This window comes from Bremia lactucae, linkage group LG12 (genome assembly GCF_004359215.1).
Source record: "Bremia lactucae strain SF5 linkage group LG12, whole genome shotgun sequence".
Taxonomy (NCBI): domain Eukaryota; phylum Oomycota; class Peronosporomycetes; order Peronosporales; family Peronosporaceae; genus Bremia; species Bremia lactucae.
In genome coordinates, this window is record NC_090621.1 from 3457870 (window position 1) to 3475333 (window position 17464).

At 43.2% G+C, this 17464-nt stretch overlaps 8 protein-coding genes across 8 annotated transcripts; 3 read left to right on the forward strand and 5 right to left on the reverse strand.

The window, feature by feature from the left end:
• Positions 1-541: 541 nt before the first annotated feature.
• Positions 542-1606, reverse strand: CCR75_006333 (uncharacterized protein; the record flags this gene model as incomplete). The annotated part of the gene is made up of 1 exon (XM_067964403.1): positions 542-1606. The coding sequence occupies one exon, from the start codon at positions 1604-1606 to the stop codon at positions 542-544; it is 1065 nt and encodes a 354-aa protein (XP_067820718.1).
• Positions 1607-2598: 992 nt separating this feature from the next.
• Positions 2599-5388, forward strand: CCR75_006332 (uncharacterized protein; the record flags this gene model as incomplete). Its single annotated transcript, XM_067964402.1, has 7 exons — positions 2599-2788; positions 2863-3007; positions 3070-3246; positions 3319-3589; positions 3659-3753; positions 3823-4482; positions 4762-5388. The coding sequence occupies exons 1-7, from the start codon at positions 2649-2651 to the stop codon at positions 5386-5388; spliced, it is 2115 nt and encodes a 704-aa protein (XP_067820719.1). The 5' UTR covers positions 2599-2648.
• Positions 5389-5438: 50 nt separating this feature from the next.
• On the reverse strand, positions 5439-6311 carry CCR75_006331 (uncharacterized protein; the record flags this gene model as incomplete). The annotated part of the gene is given in 3 exon segments (XM_067964401.1): positions 5439-5551; positions 5569-6181; positions 6192-6311. 3 exon segments carry the CDS (start codon positions 6309-6311, stop codon positions 5439-5441), a joined length of 846 nt encoding a protein of 281 aa, XP_067820720.1.
• Positions 6312-6626: 315 nt separating this feature from the next.
• On the reverse strand, positions 6627-7220 carry CCR75_006330 (uncharacterized protein; the record flags this gene model as incomplete). The annotated part of the gene is made up of 1 exon (XM_067964400.1): positions 6627-7220. One exon carries the CDS (start codon positions 7218-7220, stop codon positions 6627-6629), a length of 594 nt encoding a protein of 197 aa, XP_067820721.1.
• Positions 7221-9101: 1881 nt separating this feature from the next.
• On the forward strand, positions 9102-10367 carry CCR75_006329 (uncharacterized protein; the record flags this gene model as incomplete). The annotated part of the gene is made up of 1 exon (XM_067964399.1): positions 9102-10367. One exon carries the CDS (start codon positions 9102-9104, stop codon positions 10365-10367), a length of 1266 nt encoding a protein of 421 aa, XP_067820630.1.
• A 271-nt stretch (positions 10368-10638) lies between these two features.
• CCR75_006328 (uncharacterized protein) lies at positions 10639-11025 on the reverse strand (the record flags this gene model as incomplete). Its single annotated transcript, XM_067964398.1, has 1 exon — positions 10639-11025. One exon carries the CDS (start codon positions 11023-11025, stop codon positions 10639-10641), a length of 387 nt encoding a protein of 128 aa, XP_067820629.1.
• Positions 11026-11067: 42 nt separating this feature from the next.
• On the reverse strand, positions 11068-13324 carry CCR75_006327 (uncharacterized protein; the record flags this gene model as incomplete). Its single annotated transcript, XM_067964397.1, has 4 exons — positions 11068-12249; positions 12316-12373; positions 12437-13020; positions 13295-13324. 4 exons carry the CDS (start codon positions 13322-13324, stop codon positions 11068-11070), a joined length of 1854 nt encoding a protein of 617 aa, XP_067820672.1.
• Positions 13325-13732: 408 nt separating this feature from the next.
• On the forward strand, positions 13733-14236 carry CCR75_006326 (uncharacterized protein; the record flags this gene model as incomplete). The annotated part of the gene is made up of 1 exon (XM_067964396.1): positions 13733-14236. The coding sequence occupies one exon, from the start codon at positions 13733-13735 to the stop codon at positions 14234-14236; it is 504 nt and encodes a 167-aa protein (XP_067820671.1).
• Positions 14237-17464: the final 3228 nt, after the last annotated feature.

Below are 17464 nucleotides of genomic sequence, written 5' to 3' on the forward strand. Positions count from 1 at the left end.
AACGCCTAAAGATCAATAGTGGAACTGCACTTTATTTAATTATTTAAATCTTAAAAACTTACCCTAGCTAATTTATAATAGATTTCGGCCGCCAGATTTATATGTGGCGGCGACCACATTTGGTACCCATAATAAGGATAGTATTATTTGAAACTAAATATTTTAAAATTAAATGCAAGGATATTTTACCCATTAAGTAAATGTACCACAACAACGGTCTAACCGATGTGTGCCCCATTACATTGTGAACCACACCCAAGTGGTGGGTCTAATTACTTTATTGAAGTAGTTAACCATTTCCTAAAGTACACAAAGTGTGCTTAACGGGGAACGTGTAACATTAGGGCAACTTTAGCGCTTCATATTAGCACTGCCGTCCACTTCAAATTCGTCAAATTAAAACGCGAATTTTATTTAAGAAACAGCACAAGACACTCTACGATCAAAGTTCACGACCTTGCAAATGTATCTAAGCGTGCAGGATTCCGTGACATTTCTTTGAAGTAGATTGTACAATGTTGTTGCCTTCTCCAATTTGACTCTAAAAGAGCCGTAAATCTTTATCCGTCGCTAAATTTTCTCGTATTACAGTCCGAATTGTTTCAGTTCCTTCTTTATGACGAAGGAATGACTGGATCGCTTCCTCTGGATCATCTGCTTTCTCGTAGATACGAAATAACGCGGCGTGAAGTAAGACATTTGCGATCGATTCTTGGTCTTCTATCGATACTTTTTCCCATTGACGCTTGCCTAAAAGTTGATGACCGAGCCAATTAATATCCCCGTTTGTCTCTTTGAATTTCTTATAGAGTTGAGGAGTCATCCTCTCGTCTCTATATAGCGTAAGATCGAGATATGTTTTGGTAGCATAAAGACTTGACTCAAACTCCTTCGCCGAGTTTAACAAGTTCTTGTCCATGCTTTTCGCAACAAAATTATCGACCGTGAGACGGTTGTCCATAAAGGCTCCGTAATTCTTTCGAGCTTTGTCGGAACGAGCAATCAATATCAGTAATTGCCCATCAGTGTCGCCAGCAAGCCGTATCTTTGTCCAATCGTGTTCGAATAATGCGCGATATAGCAGAAGACATGAATAAACTTCGTACTTTTCGTCGTTTGGCGATGTGTTGCTGTTGATCCCTAATGTTTTTTTTAATGCGAAAACCGACCCTTTCTGCGCTACGAAACTTTCTAAGTGTTTACTGACCCGTGGATTCTTTTCTAAGAGCGTCGCAAGAGCTTTTTTTGCAAATGACGGTAACAATTCTTCTGGTTTCGATGTGAGATCCTTTGAAACGCGTGAAGTAGTAGGAACTGCGCCGTTATGCAGATTCAATTTTTTTCTTAACGAATCCGTTAAAGTTGTTGCCAAAATGCCTCGGGCTTCCTCAGTGAGACCCGACTCGTTGCTTGGGTCGTCATCCTCCGTTTGAAGAGAGCGCACGGACCTCGTGGTAGTAGAGACTAATTCAATCGACTCGACTGGATCCGATGAAGCCACAGTGGCGACTGTAGCTGAGTGCGTGTCTTGAGTTGCCAAGCTGGAGCTATAGTTGACAATGAGAAGGGCAACACCAATGAGACGGATAGCGCTGGAAGGACGCATAAATGGAGCGAAGTAGTGGGATGGAAAGACCTTGAGCGAGTGGTGTGTTCACTCGAAAGCAAACGATGTAATGAGGTTAGAGGACGCGATCAAATAGTCGATAGAAGGCCTGTTTTCGACATCTTTTCTTCAGATGGGACTCCAACTTTTGCACCGAATGTCGCAGAATCGGCACAAAGCTGCAGTTTATTACAAGCTAACGACTGCGTGGAAGCACCAACATCATCTGTCTTTTAACTAATTACCTCTTGCGTTCTATCGATAGTCTTGACGTGATGTGTCGCATGTCTTTCGCGATGGGCGGTTACTGTGTGAAGGAGGTACGATAGAATTTTTTTTTGCTAGGTCTCGGTTATTTTTTTTTTTCTTAGCTGAAAATTGCAGCAATTACAGATAAAACATAAATTTACGCTTTGGTGTTCGGTGTATCGTTAACATGAAATTAACACTCAAAGGTTGTTAATTAATATATTATTTAGATGGTAGATAATATTTGGAGAATATTACTTTACATGGTAATATTCTGAAGGCTTATCCATTGGTAGATATAGACCATTATATCTACTTTCTCCGCGGTACAGTCAACGCTGGACGCGCGCAAAGAGAAAGACAGACACGACTTTTCGTACATATTTTGTATTAGCTTTGAATGAAGTTAGTATTAAGTAGATAGACAAGAAGAACTTAAGTATATTATTAGTTTTCATTTAACTCGCTTTTAAGCAACTGTTTTAAAGCGAAGACTTCCTCTGCACGTACTAGTGTACGTGAAGTAACGTGAGGCATCACTCGCACTGAGGCAGTGCGAAGTGGGCTTGTACTGAAGCAGTACAAGTCGTAGTGTCCCGTTACACCTGGTAGCACTTTGTAGTCTCCGAGACTACATTCTAGCCTCTTAAAAAGGGGATTTTTTTATTATACTTCCAAATATCGTACTTAACGTCTTTAGCTACGAAAAATCATTATTGCAAACGCCCACATCAAGTTCAACCGTTGAAGTTGCACTTGTATTCCGCATTCTGCGCCACAAGACGCCAATCGCATGTTGTATCCGCGCGCAATTCAGCGTCAATTTCCCCGCTCGCGTCTCTCGCGGGCGTTTCGACTAAGCTTCTACTCCCACGGCAAAGTCTATGCCGATGCTGACGCGGCTGTGAAGGACATTCCGTCCAAGTCGACGCTGTGAGTACCCTTTTGCGCATTATTTCGATATTTATGCCACCACACTGACAACGGGAAAAAAAACCTTTTTGTAGCATCGTAGGTGGCTTTGGGCTATGTGGCATCCCAGAGAATAGTATCCAGGCGCTAGTTCAGAACGGGGCAAAGGACTTGACGTGTGTGTCGAATAATGCCGGAGTGGATGAGTTTGGACTGGGACTACTACTTCAAACCCGACAAGTATAGTAAAGAATGCTGTGAGCGGCTCGAGGAGTTCGTGAAAATTCACATGTATATTGTAGATTAAGCGCATGGTTTCGTCCTATGTCGGAGAGAACGCGTTATTTGAGAGACTGTATCTAAGTGGGGAACTGGAGGTGGAGCTCACACCACAAGGGACGCTTGCTGAGCGTATACGCGCGGGGGGATCCGGTATACCAGCCTTCTACACACCAACCGCTTACGGAACAATCATTCAGGTATGGATTGTGTTTTTTATTGACGATTATGTATTGATGTGCTGTCCTGATGTGTAATAATATTCGTATCAGGAGGGCGGATTTGCCATCAAGTTAAAACCCGATGGATCGATTGATATTCCCAGTGCTTCCCGAGAAGTTCGTGCGTTTCATGGCCGACAGTATGTAATGGAAGAAGGAATTACGGGTGATTTTGCGCTTGTGAAGGCCTGGAAGGGCGATACGGATGGAAACTTGGTGTTTCGTGGCACAGCTAGGAATTTTAATATGGATGCAGCCAAGGCGGGTCGAATCACGATTGCTGAAGTCGAGGAGCTCGTCCCACCTGGCCAGATTTATCCGGGTACAAAGTGTTTGAATAGCTACAGATTTTGCGATTGATCTTAGTAATGAAGCTTGATTTGCTCGATAGACCAAGTTCACGTACCAGGGATCTACGTCCAGCGTATTTTCAAGGCGAAAACCAACGAGAAACGGATTGAGAGACTCACTTTGGCCACTACGACGGTGCGCAAATGCGTTAAGGATGTCACGATAGGATGAACTGACAGCTCCTTTTTGTCAATGGTCTCGTAGAATTCGCCGTATCAACTCTCTCGGGATCGAGAGCGTATCATTCGTCGCGCCGCAAAGGAACTTCAAGATGGGATGTATGTTAATCTGGGCATTGGGCTGCCAACGTTGGCATCGAATTACATTCCTAGCGGAGTGAAGGTGGTATTGCAAAGTGAAAATGGCCTTTTGGGCATGGGTCCGTATCCAATGGCGGGGGACCAGGATCCGGACCTGATTAATGCAGGCAAAGAGACGGTGACTTATCTACCGGGATCATCAACATTCTCGTCGTCCGAGTCTTTTGCGATGATTCGTGGTGGTCACGTGCATTTGACGATTCTTGGTGCGTTGCAAGTAGCGGAGAATGGCGACCTGGCGAATTGGATTATCCCGGGCAAGATGGTGAAAGGCATGGGCGGAGCAATGGATCTCGTAGGCAGCGGCAATCGCGTTGTTGTGACGATGGAGCACAATGCAAAGAACGGAGCGATGAAAATCCTTCAAAACTGCTCGCTTCCGCTTACGGGCAAGAGTGTGGTGAATACTATCATTACTGAATTGGGTGTATTTGACGTTTTGCCGGGAAAAGGACTTGAGCTGGTGGAGATTGCGTCGACAACGACATTGGAGAAGATTTATGCTCGAACTGAGGCTTCATTCTCGGTTTCTCCTGATCTCAAGGTGATGGATTAAACAGTGCCGTGGGGGGTGGGAAGAATGCTTGTCTTCGCTGACGGATACATGTGTCCTTTTGTATAAAAATGCTAAAACCACTTATACTAGTAACAGGTATGTTGTATGCAACCGCCATAGTGTGGCACACATGTACAAAAGTCCCTCTATTGCAAATATTCTTCAAATGCGTTGGATCATACAACGATCCAATAAAAAGATGTATTTTCGCCTTGTTTTCAAAATGCGAAAATACATCTGTTGTTTTCACAACAGTAAGTTTTGTAGGGTTTTCGCATGTCGAAGCTCAATTTCGACGATCCAAAAATCAAGAAGCAGGTACTCGCCGATTTGGCTGGGACCATCCCCATCGTACCATTTAAGGGCGTGGAATTCTTCGATATCGGCGGGTTACTTGCAAATCCAGAGAAGTTGCAGCTCACCTTTGATCTCTTGGTGCACCTCGTGTCGCCCTTTCGCGATCAAGTGGACGCCATTGGCTGCTTTGACGCGCGTGGCTTCCTCTTTGGGCCATTTCTAGGAGCCTTTTTTCAAAAGCGCGTCTTTATGCTGCGTAAACCCGATAAAATGCCGAGTGTAAGTGACATAATTGAGTATTTTAAGGAATACAAGGGCGACAATAGCGACGGTAGCAATTCACTAAGTATCCAGACGTATGCCGTGAACACGGGCGACCGCGTGCTCCTTATTGACGACCTATTAGCCACTGGCGGCACTTGCGAAGCTGGTATTCGCCTTGTGCAGCAAGCAGGGGCGTCGGTCACGATATGCATCTTTGTAATCGAAATCAGTGAACTAAATGGCCGCCTTCGTGCGATTAAGGCCAGTACGAACGAAAAGACTCAAATTCTTTCCATGCTTACAAGTAAAGATTTTAGAAACTTTCGGACTTAGCTCGTAATAAAGGAAACCGTTCGATTGCCTTAAGTTCGTCTTATGGCCTCTTAAATCCGGACGTGGCCTCTGCGGTAACGAGCAACTGACGAGTTATGATGTAATATGGTCACAGGTATTTCGCATACAATATCCTGCGCCAGGAACGGTTTGCAACAAATGACTAGTCGATGAGTATACATTGAATTAAACGAGAGGCCACATCTGGATTGACAGGCGCGTTAGTACCACTTAATTCGACGCTCAAAACCTGATTTTTTGTTTGACGAGCGGCTATATTCGGAACACACTGTGTTGACAGCACACGCGTGACGGTCCAGTCTGCTCTTTCGCCCAAGTTTCGAAGCATCACGTCTTCAACAAAATCGACGGAAATCGAATCAATTGCAACTTTTAATATCGATCCATCTAATCGACACTGGAGTGGAATTATTTCACTTGAAAAATACATGTCTTTAAGAATGAGCACAGTCATTTCGAAACTACCTCGATTGATACAATACAACCAATAGACAGTTTCTAAAGCTGCAATTTCAAGGCAGTGGACGGATTTCGTGATATTGGGCGGTGCGTGTACCGAAAACTCGTGCTCGGCATTCAAATACGCGACCGACTCGCTGTCAGTTTGGAGCCACAGAGTTGCACGGTATTTGATGCGGACTCGAAGGCGCTCAGCGATTCCGCTGTAGATATCTAATAGCTCAAAACTCGAGGGCAAGTCTATCGGGAGTTGAAAGTCCAACGAAAACTTATACTCTCCAATTTCGAATGTTCTTGACTCGGTTAATTGAATCTAATTTTACAATTGTAAGCGTGGGATGTGTGAAAAATCCTCTCACGACCTCGCCGGGAGCATAGCTTGAATGTTCAAGTGCAATCGATAAATGGCCGGATACGCCTTCGCCTGATTCATGTTTGCTCATTACTCTGTGCCGGTTTGGACTTTGTAGTCCTAAATTTGACAATCTAGGTAACATGACTAATACTCGGATGTGTTGATGTAGGAATACTAACAAGTTGGAAAAGATTAAATCTGAAAGGTAAATTATGCTTTATGAAACGCAACAATTGCTTAATACTCAATTGCTGTGTTTTGTGACCTTGAAATGTTATTTCGCGCTAGAATTAGGAGATTAATTTGTAGTCATCAATACTTGCTATTTATGCAACCTACTTAATAAATTACATCATCAAGCAAGTCAGCAATTAATGTCTCCCATTAATTTTACGTCAAGTTTCTAAATCTGATTTAGTAGCGCATCATATTCGACACACTTTTCCGATAGTACGAGGATCATTTGCTGGTACATCGCAAGCACGTTTTCGACTCTCCTATGAATCGCCAGGGCGGCTTCACTTTGCAGATCGATTTGTTCTTCAACGTGAGTCAAAGGTGTCTGCACGTGAGAACTGGGGGAGTGAAGATTGTCTAGCACGCTTGCGAGTTGCTGCATTTGCTGGAGCTGAGCTGTGACGTGCTGAAGGCGGTCGACTGAGCTCAGTATGGCGGCTCGTTTAAGCTCGTCGCCGGCTCTCGAGCTGTCATTAGCAAAGGAAGTCGCAGAAGTAAGTTGCAGGTGGTCGGCGTGCTCACGGTCTACGGTCATACAAAAGAGCTTTATACTTTTACGAATTTTGTTCATGTTAAAAAGACATAAAAACGCACAGAGTTCGCGAAGTTTTACGGATCCAGTCGTAGCCGCACAGAGATGATCTAGCTGAGAATAAAGCGTACGCAAACGATCGACAAGTGGCGCAGCATTCGTGTGCGAAGGTGACGTGCCGAGCACCTTGGCTCGAAGCACTGCTTCGCGACTTTCGAGCACGTCCATGACTGAGATTTACTTAAGGACAGGATTATTTTATTTAAGGAATCACATTAGTGAGCATTTGATGCGGTTTTTAAGTAAACTGTTTAAAGGCATTATTTAAATCAGGACCGACGATTTTCCCAAGTATTCGAAAATACGATCGAGTCGTAATTGACTTATTCGTCAGTAGATAAAAGTTTTTTTCTAAAAAACTACAGAGCTGCGATGGATAAAGAATAGTCAACTTACAATTTTCTTAGATTTTTAGTCTGGAGCATTCGACAAATAAGATTATTTCCGCAAGAATGCTCTTAACTTATTTTGAGTCATTATTGCAGCACGTTGTGATCACAAATATCAGATTTGACAGGTTGATACGTGAATTGTCTTGAACGTTCTTGTAACCCGCACGAGCATGCGAGGTGCGCATCAGCTACGACAAATCGTGAGAGGATAAAGGCAAGATAAAGCATGGCAGCAACACTGCTTAGCAATTTTTAACCTCTGTCGACCAATCTTACAACAAAAAAATGCGCAGTGAGTTTATTAACGGTAAGGTATGGCTGTAACCGAAGCTTTACAGCTGGACACATTTTCCACAATTAATATAATGTGCGACTGAAGCAAATCGATCAATCAATATAATAAAAGTTCCGAGTACTGATATAATTTACCAGTGCTGTTAAGCGCAAAAAATATCTTTTTCAATTACGGCGCCACGTCGCACTGTTGTGGACATCGGTGAGACACTTCTTAACGATTAAGAAACAGTTATTTTTTTTTGTCTTACACAAATAAGTTGTGGTGAATGGGAAAAGAAGCTGGAAGCTTTTGTGCACCGGAAATTTAAACGGGCTCGTCATACTAGATACGACAGGGAGTGCTAATATTTCTAGCTGTTTTATCCGAGGTAAACTTTCGACTGAAAGAAGCAAATGAAACAGATATGTAGATATTTTCCTGTTTAAGTTGACATTTTGAGCCGCGGAAGTTAAAGGAGACTGCGCCCTTCAGCAGAGCTATTTGGCGAATGATATATGGTGTGATGCAATGATCATCAACCCTGACGGATTGAGAGGCACACGATGATGCCGTTTTTTAATTTTTGTTCGTCATTTGGTTATTCGATAAGATTTTTTGTTACACTTCGCTTGGGAAAAGTGATGGGTTTGAGGCTCTTCGCAATTCCTGTAACTATTATGCCCTCGCCAATTTCCAGCATAAAATAGTTTTTGTCCGTGTCAAACATCCCTGTTTACCTAATCGCAATTTGAAAAGCAAATAAAATGTACTTGTTTACCCTAATTGCTCGAGGCAATTTGACGGTTTACAAAAAGAGATGTGAGATTTTCGCACTTCTGCGGTAGTGCAACGAAATATCTTGGATAAGGAAAGGGCGTCTGATTTAAAAAATTGCAAGTAGAATTCCCTTGCTTGCAACGTTGGTCTCGGCTTCTAATCAAGATTGTTGCTGAGCTGAACGTACGTGACTCATTACAGTGGGGTAAACCGTTATTATTATTGACGCTCATTTACTTCGTTGCCTTATTGGGACGCAATGCCTGTGCCTGTGCCTCTTGTCCATTACACGTCATCACTGGAGGCTGCCTTTTCTACAAATGTGTGCAACAACTGTGGCTACCTTCGCATTAAATTGCTGGAAGAACCTGTGACAGCGCATAGCTCTGCAATAATACTTCAACTTGTCAAAGGAAAGACGTTCTAATCCAGCTGGTCTCAATAAATAAACTCGTACAATTTAATCATCCCACAGTCTCAAAGCGAAGTTTTTGTCGCATACAGAACGGCCTAATCCAGTACATCTCGTGGTCCTGACCTGACTTTACCACAGAAAACGTACTGACTTAAGCACTAGATTGCGCGAAATTAGCGGGCAAGGGGATGACGACCACAAGAGCCGATTTTCTTCTCGAGTGGCTAAACCCACGTACCCCACTTTGCGATTCGACCGTCGAGAATAGCGTAACCCCCGAACGAATGATTCGACCCGACCACCGCATGGATATCACAGCCCTCTGCACCACAGCCGACGAGGAAGGGCCAATGGCATCCGAAGACCGACCCTCGGTTTCTGAGATGTTTATGGCCCCAACATTCCTTCCCATCTATCCACGCAGCAGTCGCGTTAACGATAGAATGCAGCTATCGCTTCGTTTTGAGGCCACGGCAACTGGTATGTTGTCATCCAAGAAGCGCTCTCGGCGCCTTTCGAATAGCGAACGTGGGAAGATGTATCGCTCCCGTCGAAAGAGCTACGTGCAAACGCTCGAGGAGCAAGTCGATCAGCTTAAAGACGAGGTTCACGAGCTTCTTCTTGACGACCGTTCCCGGCAACAGCTCACCAAAAAAACCTGTCGAATTCAGTGGCAACTTATGGGTACATCGTTTGCAACCGTCGTAAAAGAGTACTTTTCCCTCTTTAAGTACGGAGTGCGTGTCACGGAACAACGAGGCACCTCGAATGGTCCACAAGAGCAAATTGCGCTCTCGACGCGACAGGCACTGTTTTTAAAGCGCCTAATGCACCCAAACGTCGTGTTTGCGAGCTCGTACGGTGTGCAAGAGCTGCTTAATCAGTGGCAAAAGTACTCTGTCTATCATGCCGAGCTTAAGTACGAAGTGCAGCATTTGCACCTTTTGACAGCGGATTTAAATCCCATTGTCCTCGCACCTGCAAAACTTTATGTACGCCTTACGCGACGGACAATTAAAGAAGTGTTTCCCCATTTATTGTGGAATGAACCTCTTGTTCAGCGTCTCATTGGTCAGCAGCTTGAGTATTTTGTCGACAATACCTTTTATTTTGGTGACGATTATAAAATTCATCGATACGATTCGTACGTTCATTTTGCGGCTGGCTTTGCGCGCGTCTTAGGCAACATGAAGGACACCATGGCTCTAATGGACGGGGCCTTCATTCGACAAGAGTGTATGATTGGCACACAGCTGGAAGAGCCACCACCAGTTGATGTGGAGAAGACGCAGTTGCAGCCACCACGTGTTGAAATTGTAGACTCGAGCGATAGTGGCAGTAACAGCGACAACCTTGGCGCGCAGCCGGTCGGTGCGCGCATTGGAATGTCACTTCAAGCCATTCTTTCGGGTGAAGTGGACGATTTCATCAAATTGGGAAGGGTATTAATATAAAGAGCGAAACACAAAACAAAACGGGGCATGAATTCTCATTGGCAGAAACTTTTATTAAAATTTTAAGGCAAATTCCACTTTTCGGTGCAATTATTTAAACTCGGGAAGATTTAGGTCATGGTATACTTACTGCCAACTGGGGATAATTTTAAGTCGGCTGTTTTTCATATTTAAATTGAACCTGATTTTTCTTCAATTTATTATTTCTTCAATTTCAAAATCGTCACGACGAACGTTTTGCATTTGTAGCAAAGAGGTCCTGGATTGGCATCTAATGCATCGTTTTAAACTTTTTATTGGCCTCTTTCTCTGAAACTTCTTCACGCTGACGAGAAGCTACAAGATTTCGTTCTAGGTCTATTTTGGTCGAAAAAGAGCAACTAGTTGCCTTTGGCTCCTGTTGCTTATATGCATTTTTGGCAACATTCTCGGATTCCGGAAGCAAGGCTAAAGTTTGTTCCAGCGAAAGCGAGGCACGTGTCAGTATACTCTGCACGCGTTGCGCCTCCCAATTAGCCTGTAATTCTTTAAATAGAAAGTTTGCAAGCCAGTGCATTAATCCACGACTCTCCGTCTCCCATTTTTGGGCCTTGATGCAAGTCGCGAATTTCATCAATAAATCCACTTTTTCTCGTAATTCCGAGCTTTGCTCAAACATAACGTAGACCAATTCCCGGTGATTCAGCGAAGCTGCGAGCCATTAAATTAAAAACTTGACTTCTCGATCGCCTTGAAAGACACCACAGCCCCAATTGCCCGTAGCTACGGGCCACGAACAATTCTTGTTGTGAATATCGGGGTATGCAAATCCAGCGAACGCTTTCATAAAATCGCGAAATATGTATTTTCGAGAGTATTGGTGTTCTTTACACAAATTGCAATAATTTGTGGCATCAATTCCTACAATAATACACTCGCGGCGTTTTTTTCCGTTCGATAATGTTTGCAACGTCGAACGATCGTCAAGACTTTTTCGATACGCAAATGAATTGCCATATCCGTGGTACGTACAAAACTTTTCGGTACCATAAATACCAAAAGCTTCTTGAGGTTCTAATTTGGCAACAACAAGACAGGCAACAAGCAATTCTGGAGATACTAAAAAACGAATTTCTTCTTGTACACAGCCGGCATTAAATACACCACCGCCGGCAAATTCATTGGCAAAAATAATTTGCACGTGCTTCTCAAGTGTTTCAATCGTTGTATTCGATACGTATCGAGCGCTGCGTAACCATGAAAGTTGAACCTTTTGGATTGGTTTGACATCACTCGTGTTGTCGGAATTAATTGCCGTAGTCTGCAACATCTGTATCAGTTCGTGAGGCGATAAAGTAGCATCGAGGGTTTTAAAAGCACGTGGGAGCTGGACACTAATGCGTGTGAAGTCAATGACTTCATTGGATAAAATTATTTTATCACGTGGAAGTACTTGTAAGAAATATTGCAAAAGGCATCGAATCTTCTGACCCTTTAATTCAATCAATTGTTTCCGTTTCTTAGAAGCTGAAAACAATGGAATTGCCGAAAAAGTTGGAAAATTTAAATTGGTTTCGTTTGGATAGTGATTTTTAAACGTTTGAAATGTTTTTTTCAAGGAGGTGTTTTGAACGATATCTTGGTCGGGAACGATACCGAAAAAACAACCACAGAGGAGGGTTAAGACTTCAAGCTTGGTAAATTGATGCGTTTGCGTTACGATACGAGTCTTGTTGGTGCCAGCACAAGTATTGGTAGCGTGGTCTTGTAGGGTGGTGCTTATTTCAGGAGGCGTTAAGAGTGGTGGTGGTGTTTTAAACAATTGTGGCATCGTTAAAATCAGTTGCACCATTTGTGGCAAACCCCATGTAAACAATGCTTTCTGTTCGTTTTGCGTTAGCAACTACTTGCGTAAGAAAACAAGCGATTAGAATAAATCACGTTAATAATAATCAAAGACATCACGAACCTCCGTTACTGCATAATTTAAACAATTCAATGGACGCCGTAAGCTCGAGAGGGATAGTCTAATACAGAAAAAAAGTACATTATCTCTTGCTAGAGTTCAGAGTGTTGTAGTACATCCGTACGATTGTATTCTTGTGGTGAGGTCATGCACGTTTTGAATCGGACGTGCTAATAGGGCCGCAATATAAGGCCAAAGAGGCACTTGATTACGATAGAGATACGACGGCGCACAGGGCAATCGCATTTTGTGTCGTTTTAATGCCGTTGCATAGGGATTTTCTAAATGATAGTTTTGATAAAGCTCGACATTTTGTTCGTGAGCAACTTCTTGATAGTGAGGAGGATACTGTAGCCACAAAGTGCGGGGTCGAGGTGGAGGCGTAAAGAATAAGTGGCTATCAAGCTTTAGCCACCGACCAAGCCGCAATATTTCCTTTATCCAGAAGCAAGTCACAAGTTGGTAAGGTGCTTGAGTGAGTGACGCAGGAGGTTCACAGTCGACCCTGTAACTCGTGATCACAAAAACAACTTTTAATGTTTCTTTTTTTGTTGCATCGTAAATTACTCCATGATTGTGTTGCAAAAGATTTTTTAAATTGCAGCACTCGGATTGTGGCAAACAATGAAACGCAAAGACCGCGCCGTTGAATGAGAATTGGCGCGACATGAGTGACTTGGCAACCGAGTTGTTCCGATGGATTTTTCGCTACGATCCGAAGAAACAGTTTTTTTTTATCAAATTGATTATTAAACAGCGAATAAACACAATGGACATTAATTTTAAGAATTTTACCACGTGCTCGTGCTGATGTTGCGCGTACCAAGTCACAAACAAGCCTCGACGTCATCTCACATCCATGCAACATCAATGAAATTATATAAATATAGAGCTTACAATTTACGATCACCAAAACAATCCGAATATATTTTTTTTTAACGGTATCAATTAACTTACCTACGCAAGACTACTCCCTTCGTACTTTCATCTCAGCAAAGTCTTGTCGAACCATTAGCGTATCCAATCTCGAAAAACAAACCCTTTGCTAATGGAATACCATTTGTCTGAAGCCCACTAACTTGGCCTGCAAACACAACTAACACGTAAAAACCATCGGGCCTTGTTTAACAAAGTTTCGACTCGATGCAAGTAAATTTTGAACCCCGAGGGACTTGAAGTCGAAAAAAAACAAAACGGGTGCTTTTCCCAGCTGCGTGGCGTCTGACTACGACAAAACTGTCTCTGTTGCATCCCTTCCTACTCCATCGTCCTAATGAAGCGAGCTGATTTAAGGTCTTCTCGCCTGTCTCCCATCACGCCTACGTCAGATCCCACCCGCACCTTCCACTTTAACCATCAAATCCAAGCACTTGTGTATTTTAATTCCAGTGATTGTTAGAACTAGACCGTGCGATTCGATATGAACCCCACTCGACACCTTCACGCTGTCTTTGATCCAGATGGACACAAACTCGTTGAGCTCCCAAATGGCGGTCGCGTGGCAATTCCTTACGATCCACTAGACGAAGCCGAACGATTTGCTGCCGAAGCCGCTCGACACATTGCGCCACCTGACGAGCTTCGTTGTCGATACAAGAGCACACGATGTATCAATCTACGTGCCAAGAAACGCCGAGGCGAATTACACAACCTCTGTCAATTGCATCGCGAGCGTGCGAATCAAAACCAGCGCAATTCGGAGCAGCGTAAACGACATTGTAGGCAGCCCATTCAAGGCATCATTCAACGCAAAAGTGAACGCAAACAGCATCACGTGAACGACCACAACTCGTCGAAACGCACTATTTGCTCGCAAATGTACATTCCCGAGCCATTTCGAACCGCCGATGGATCGTCTTTTGAGCCGACATTTGAAGAATTAACGGAGACGGCCTTGCTATTAAGCTTTTCCGACCGCGAGTGACGTGAAGTGGTTTGATTTTTGTCAATGCGTTCTTTTTTTAAGCAAATTGGAAAGATCACTTTGAAATATAAGGAGCGAAAGTCTCACGTGAAGGGTGTGAAGGTCGGGTTTTCAACTGGCGTCGCTTATATAAATATATGTAGGTGGATAGAGGAGACAAACCCCTCAATTAACACTTGTAAACGCGGAGCTATAAGCAACTTTAATAATTCGTTCTTTTGTCTCGTAAACATTTATTTACTTTAACCACTGTCAAGTGGGTAAAAAAAGGTCGATGCGGCGGACTTCATTGATTGTTTTTACAAAACTTTTCTAGTGTTGATTAAAGTGGAGAAGTCGATGATGAAATTGATGCTGATCGGATTCAGAAAGATGTGCGGCAACTTCTTACGAATCAAGAAAATACCTGCAACATGTTAAGCGGTAGCTTGTATCAAGGGTCCGTGTCCACTAACGTCGCGCATAATAGCAATGATGGCTCCTTGTCTGGAGATGATAGCCAGTGTGCAAATATTGTTGCTACCTTTGAGTCTATTACAATAATTATAGAAAGTATGACTAGCCCAAATATCTAGCGAAGCAAATGATTTACAGACAACCCACAAATTTAAATAGCCTTTCTCTCAACCGTATGTCTTGGCAAATGATAAAATTGCCAAAGAGCCTTTGATTAAAAAACAGGAATATATATATTTTATCTTTAGTAGAAGCATTGTTCAGTAGTAGCCTTAAAAGGCGTTATCCTTTAAAATATATTGAGTCGCAAGGTTGCTGAGGGGCAATAACCTATTTGTTTAAGCGATTTGCTATTCCCTCCGCAGCAACATACATCATTTCCAATGTGAGTCTTGCGTCGATTTATATATATATTTGATAATACACGACAACTTTGCACGGCTTTATGAATCGATTGCTCACACAAAATTGCACTACGTAATTTAAACGTCACAATTTGGCCGTTTAATTCTAAATGAATCGAGACTCATTTTAAATTAATTTTCGTACTGTTCCGAAAGTTTTTTTTCTTAAAACCCTTGCATTCTTACGTGATAAATTCTCATATTGTTAACCTTTGTAACATGCTGTAAGTACGTATTCATGATTGTGCCACAATGGAGCGCTACAATTGCCGTGTGATCTGTTATAGATCGAGTACGTGAATAAGTTTGTAACTCTGACGTGCGAAGGCAAGCTGATCAAGGGACAGGGCAGCGAGATAGGAAGCACACAATTTCTTAGAAGCATATTGTAACGGGAGGTGTCGTTACATGAAATTAACACTTAAAGGCTGTAAATTAATATATATTATCTAAAAGGTAGATAATATTTGGAGGATATTCCTTTATATAGTAATGTTCAGAATTCTTATCCATAAATAGGTATAGACCATTATATCTATTTATTCCGCAGACTAATCAGCTGTAGATATAAACAAAGAGAGAGACAGATAAGATAAGAATTCAGTTGCATGTTTAGTATTAGTTTATAATTAAGTTAGAGTTAACAGATAGAAAGAAGAGATACTTAATTAGATTAATACAGTTTTTTCATTAAACCCTCTTTAAGCTAGTTGCCTTAAAGAGAAGACTTCCTCTGCACGTACTAGTGTAAGTGAAATAACGTAAGGCACCACTCGCAACTGAATCAGTGCGAAGTGGACTTGTACTGAAGCAGTACAAGTCGTAGTGCCCCGTCACCTGGTAGCACTTTGTAGTCCGTCCAAGAACCATATTTCCTTCATCTAACATGGACATGTCAGATGATAGTGGGAATACGCATTACATTTCGCGTGATAGCTACTCCTTTCTAAGTGACATAGAAAGGAGTGCGGTCGAACGAATGAGTTCGACCGTAGAGAGCGATGCCATTCTGACCATGCTGTCCGGTTTGGACAGAGATGCTCTTCATTTAGCTATCGCCAAGTTCACACAGCATGAACTTGACGAGGTGAAGGAAAACGTAGCCTTGCTGAATCAGCAAGGCTCTCAACAGGCAGAACTGTTGAGGTTACAACAGGTACAGACCCTGTACCTGGGTTGACGCATACGCGTCTTCCCCAAAACTCTAAAGATTGACATCTCTAAGTACAGGGGAGTCTAGGAAGGCTTCCTCTTACGATGATTTGTCGAGTTGGACGATGCCATAAGGGTACGTCACATCATCGACGAACAAATGCAAGTCGCATTCGCTCAATCAAAGCTGGCAGGTCGTGCCAAAACTTGGGCATTGGGCCTTAAGTTGCGCGATCCATATGTCTTGGGTCGCTAGAGGCTTTATAGCCCGGCTCAAACAGACGTTTGAACCGCCTAGGGCTGAGTTCAGAGCTCGTTCAGAGCTTCTGAAACTCAAGCAAGTCAAGCGTGATGTTCACGCATATGCCCAGCACATACGACTCTTAGCGAGTTGTATTACAAATAACCCAGTCCATGAACACACGTTGATTACGGTGTTCATGCAAGGTCTTACGGATGGTCCCGTAAAGACCCACCTGTTCCGCTTGGAACTGGATACGCTTGAAGAAGCAATATCCGTTGCGGAACAGGAGGACTTTAGCTTGAGACAGGCTCAAGCAAGTTCGTCATCATATCGTCCACCTAGACGACACGAACTAGGAGGTCCAGAACCCATGGACCTTTCCTATGTCGAAAGCGAGAAACCTCGCTTTTCGAATAATAAGCGATCGCAGAAATGCCATCGCTGCCAAAAATTGGGACATTACGCTCATGAGTGTAGTGCCCCACGTCCAGCACCAAAAGGTACTGAACGTAATTTTGGATCGTATGCCAAAAAGGGCAACGGTCGCGGATCCGACGTTGTTGCGAAATCGCAACAGCGAGGCGGACCGCCAAAAAATGGACGGGGTCAGTAGGGGCGCAACGCCCTACTGATCCAGCAACCTCAAGAGAATTTGCAAATCTCTTGACTAAAGTTGCTCCAGACACACAATCATTATGTGTCTCTGCACCTGGTGATGAGGTATCCCTCATCACCTTGAAGTTGAAAGTGACAAATGATTTGTCACTCAGAGCCCTAGTGGACTGCGGAGCGTCGAATAACTTTATTCGTCGCCAGTCACTAGAGGGTCGTAGGCTCAAATATGTTGAGCGCGACATCCCTCCAACGAGGATGACGGTGCGTCTAGCGACAGGCGCATCGATAACAGTAATGAAACGCGTAGTGAAATTTCACTACACGTTAAGAGATTTACAGTATGATGATGATTTCATC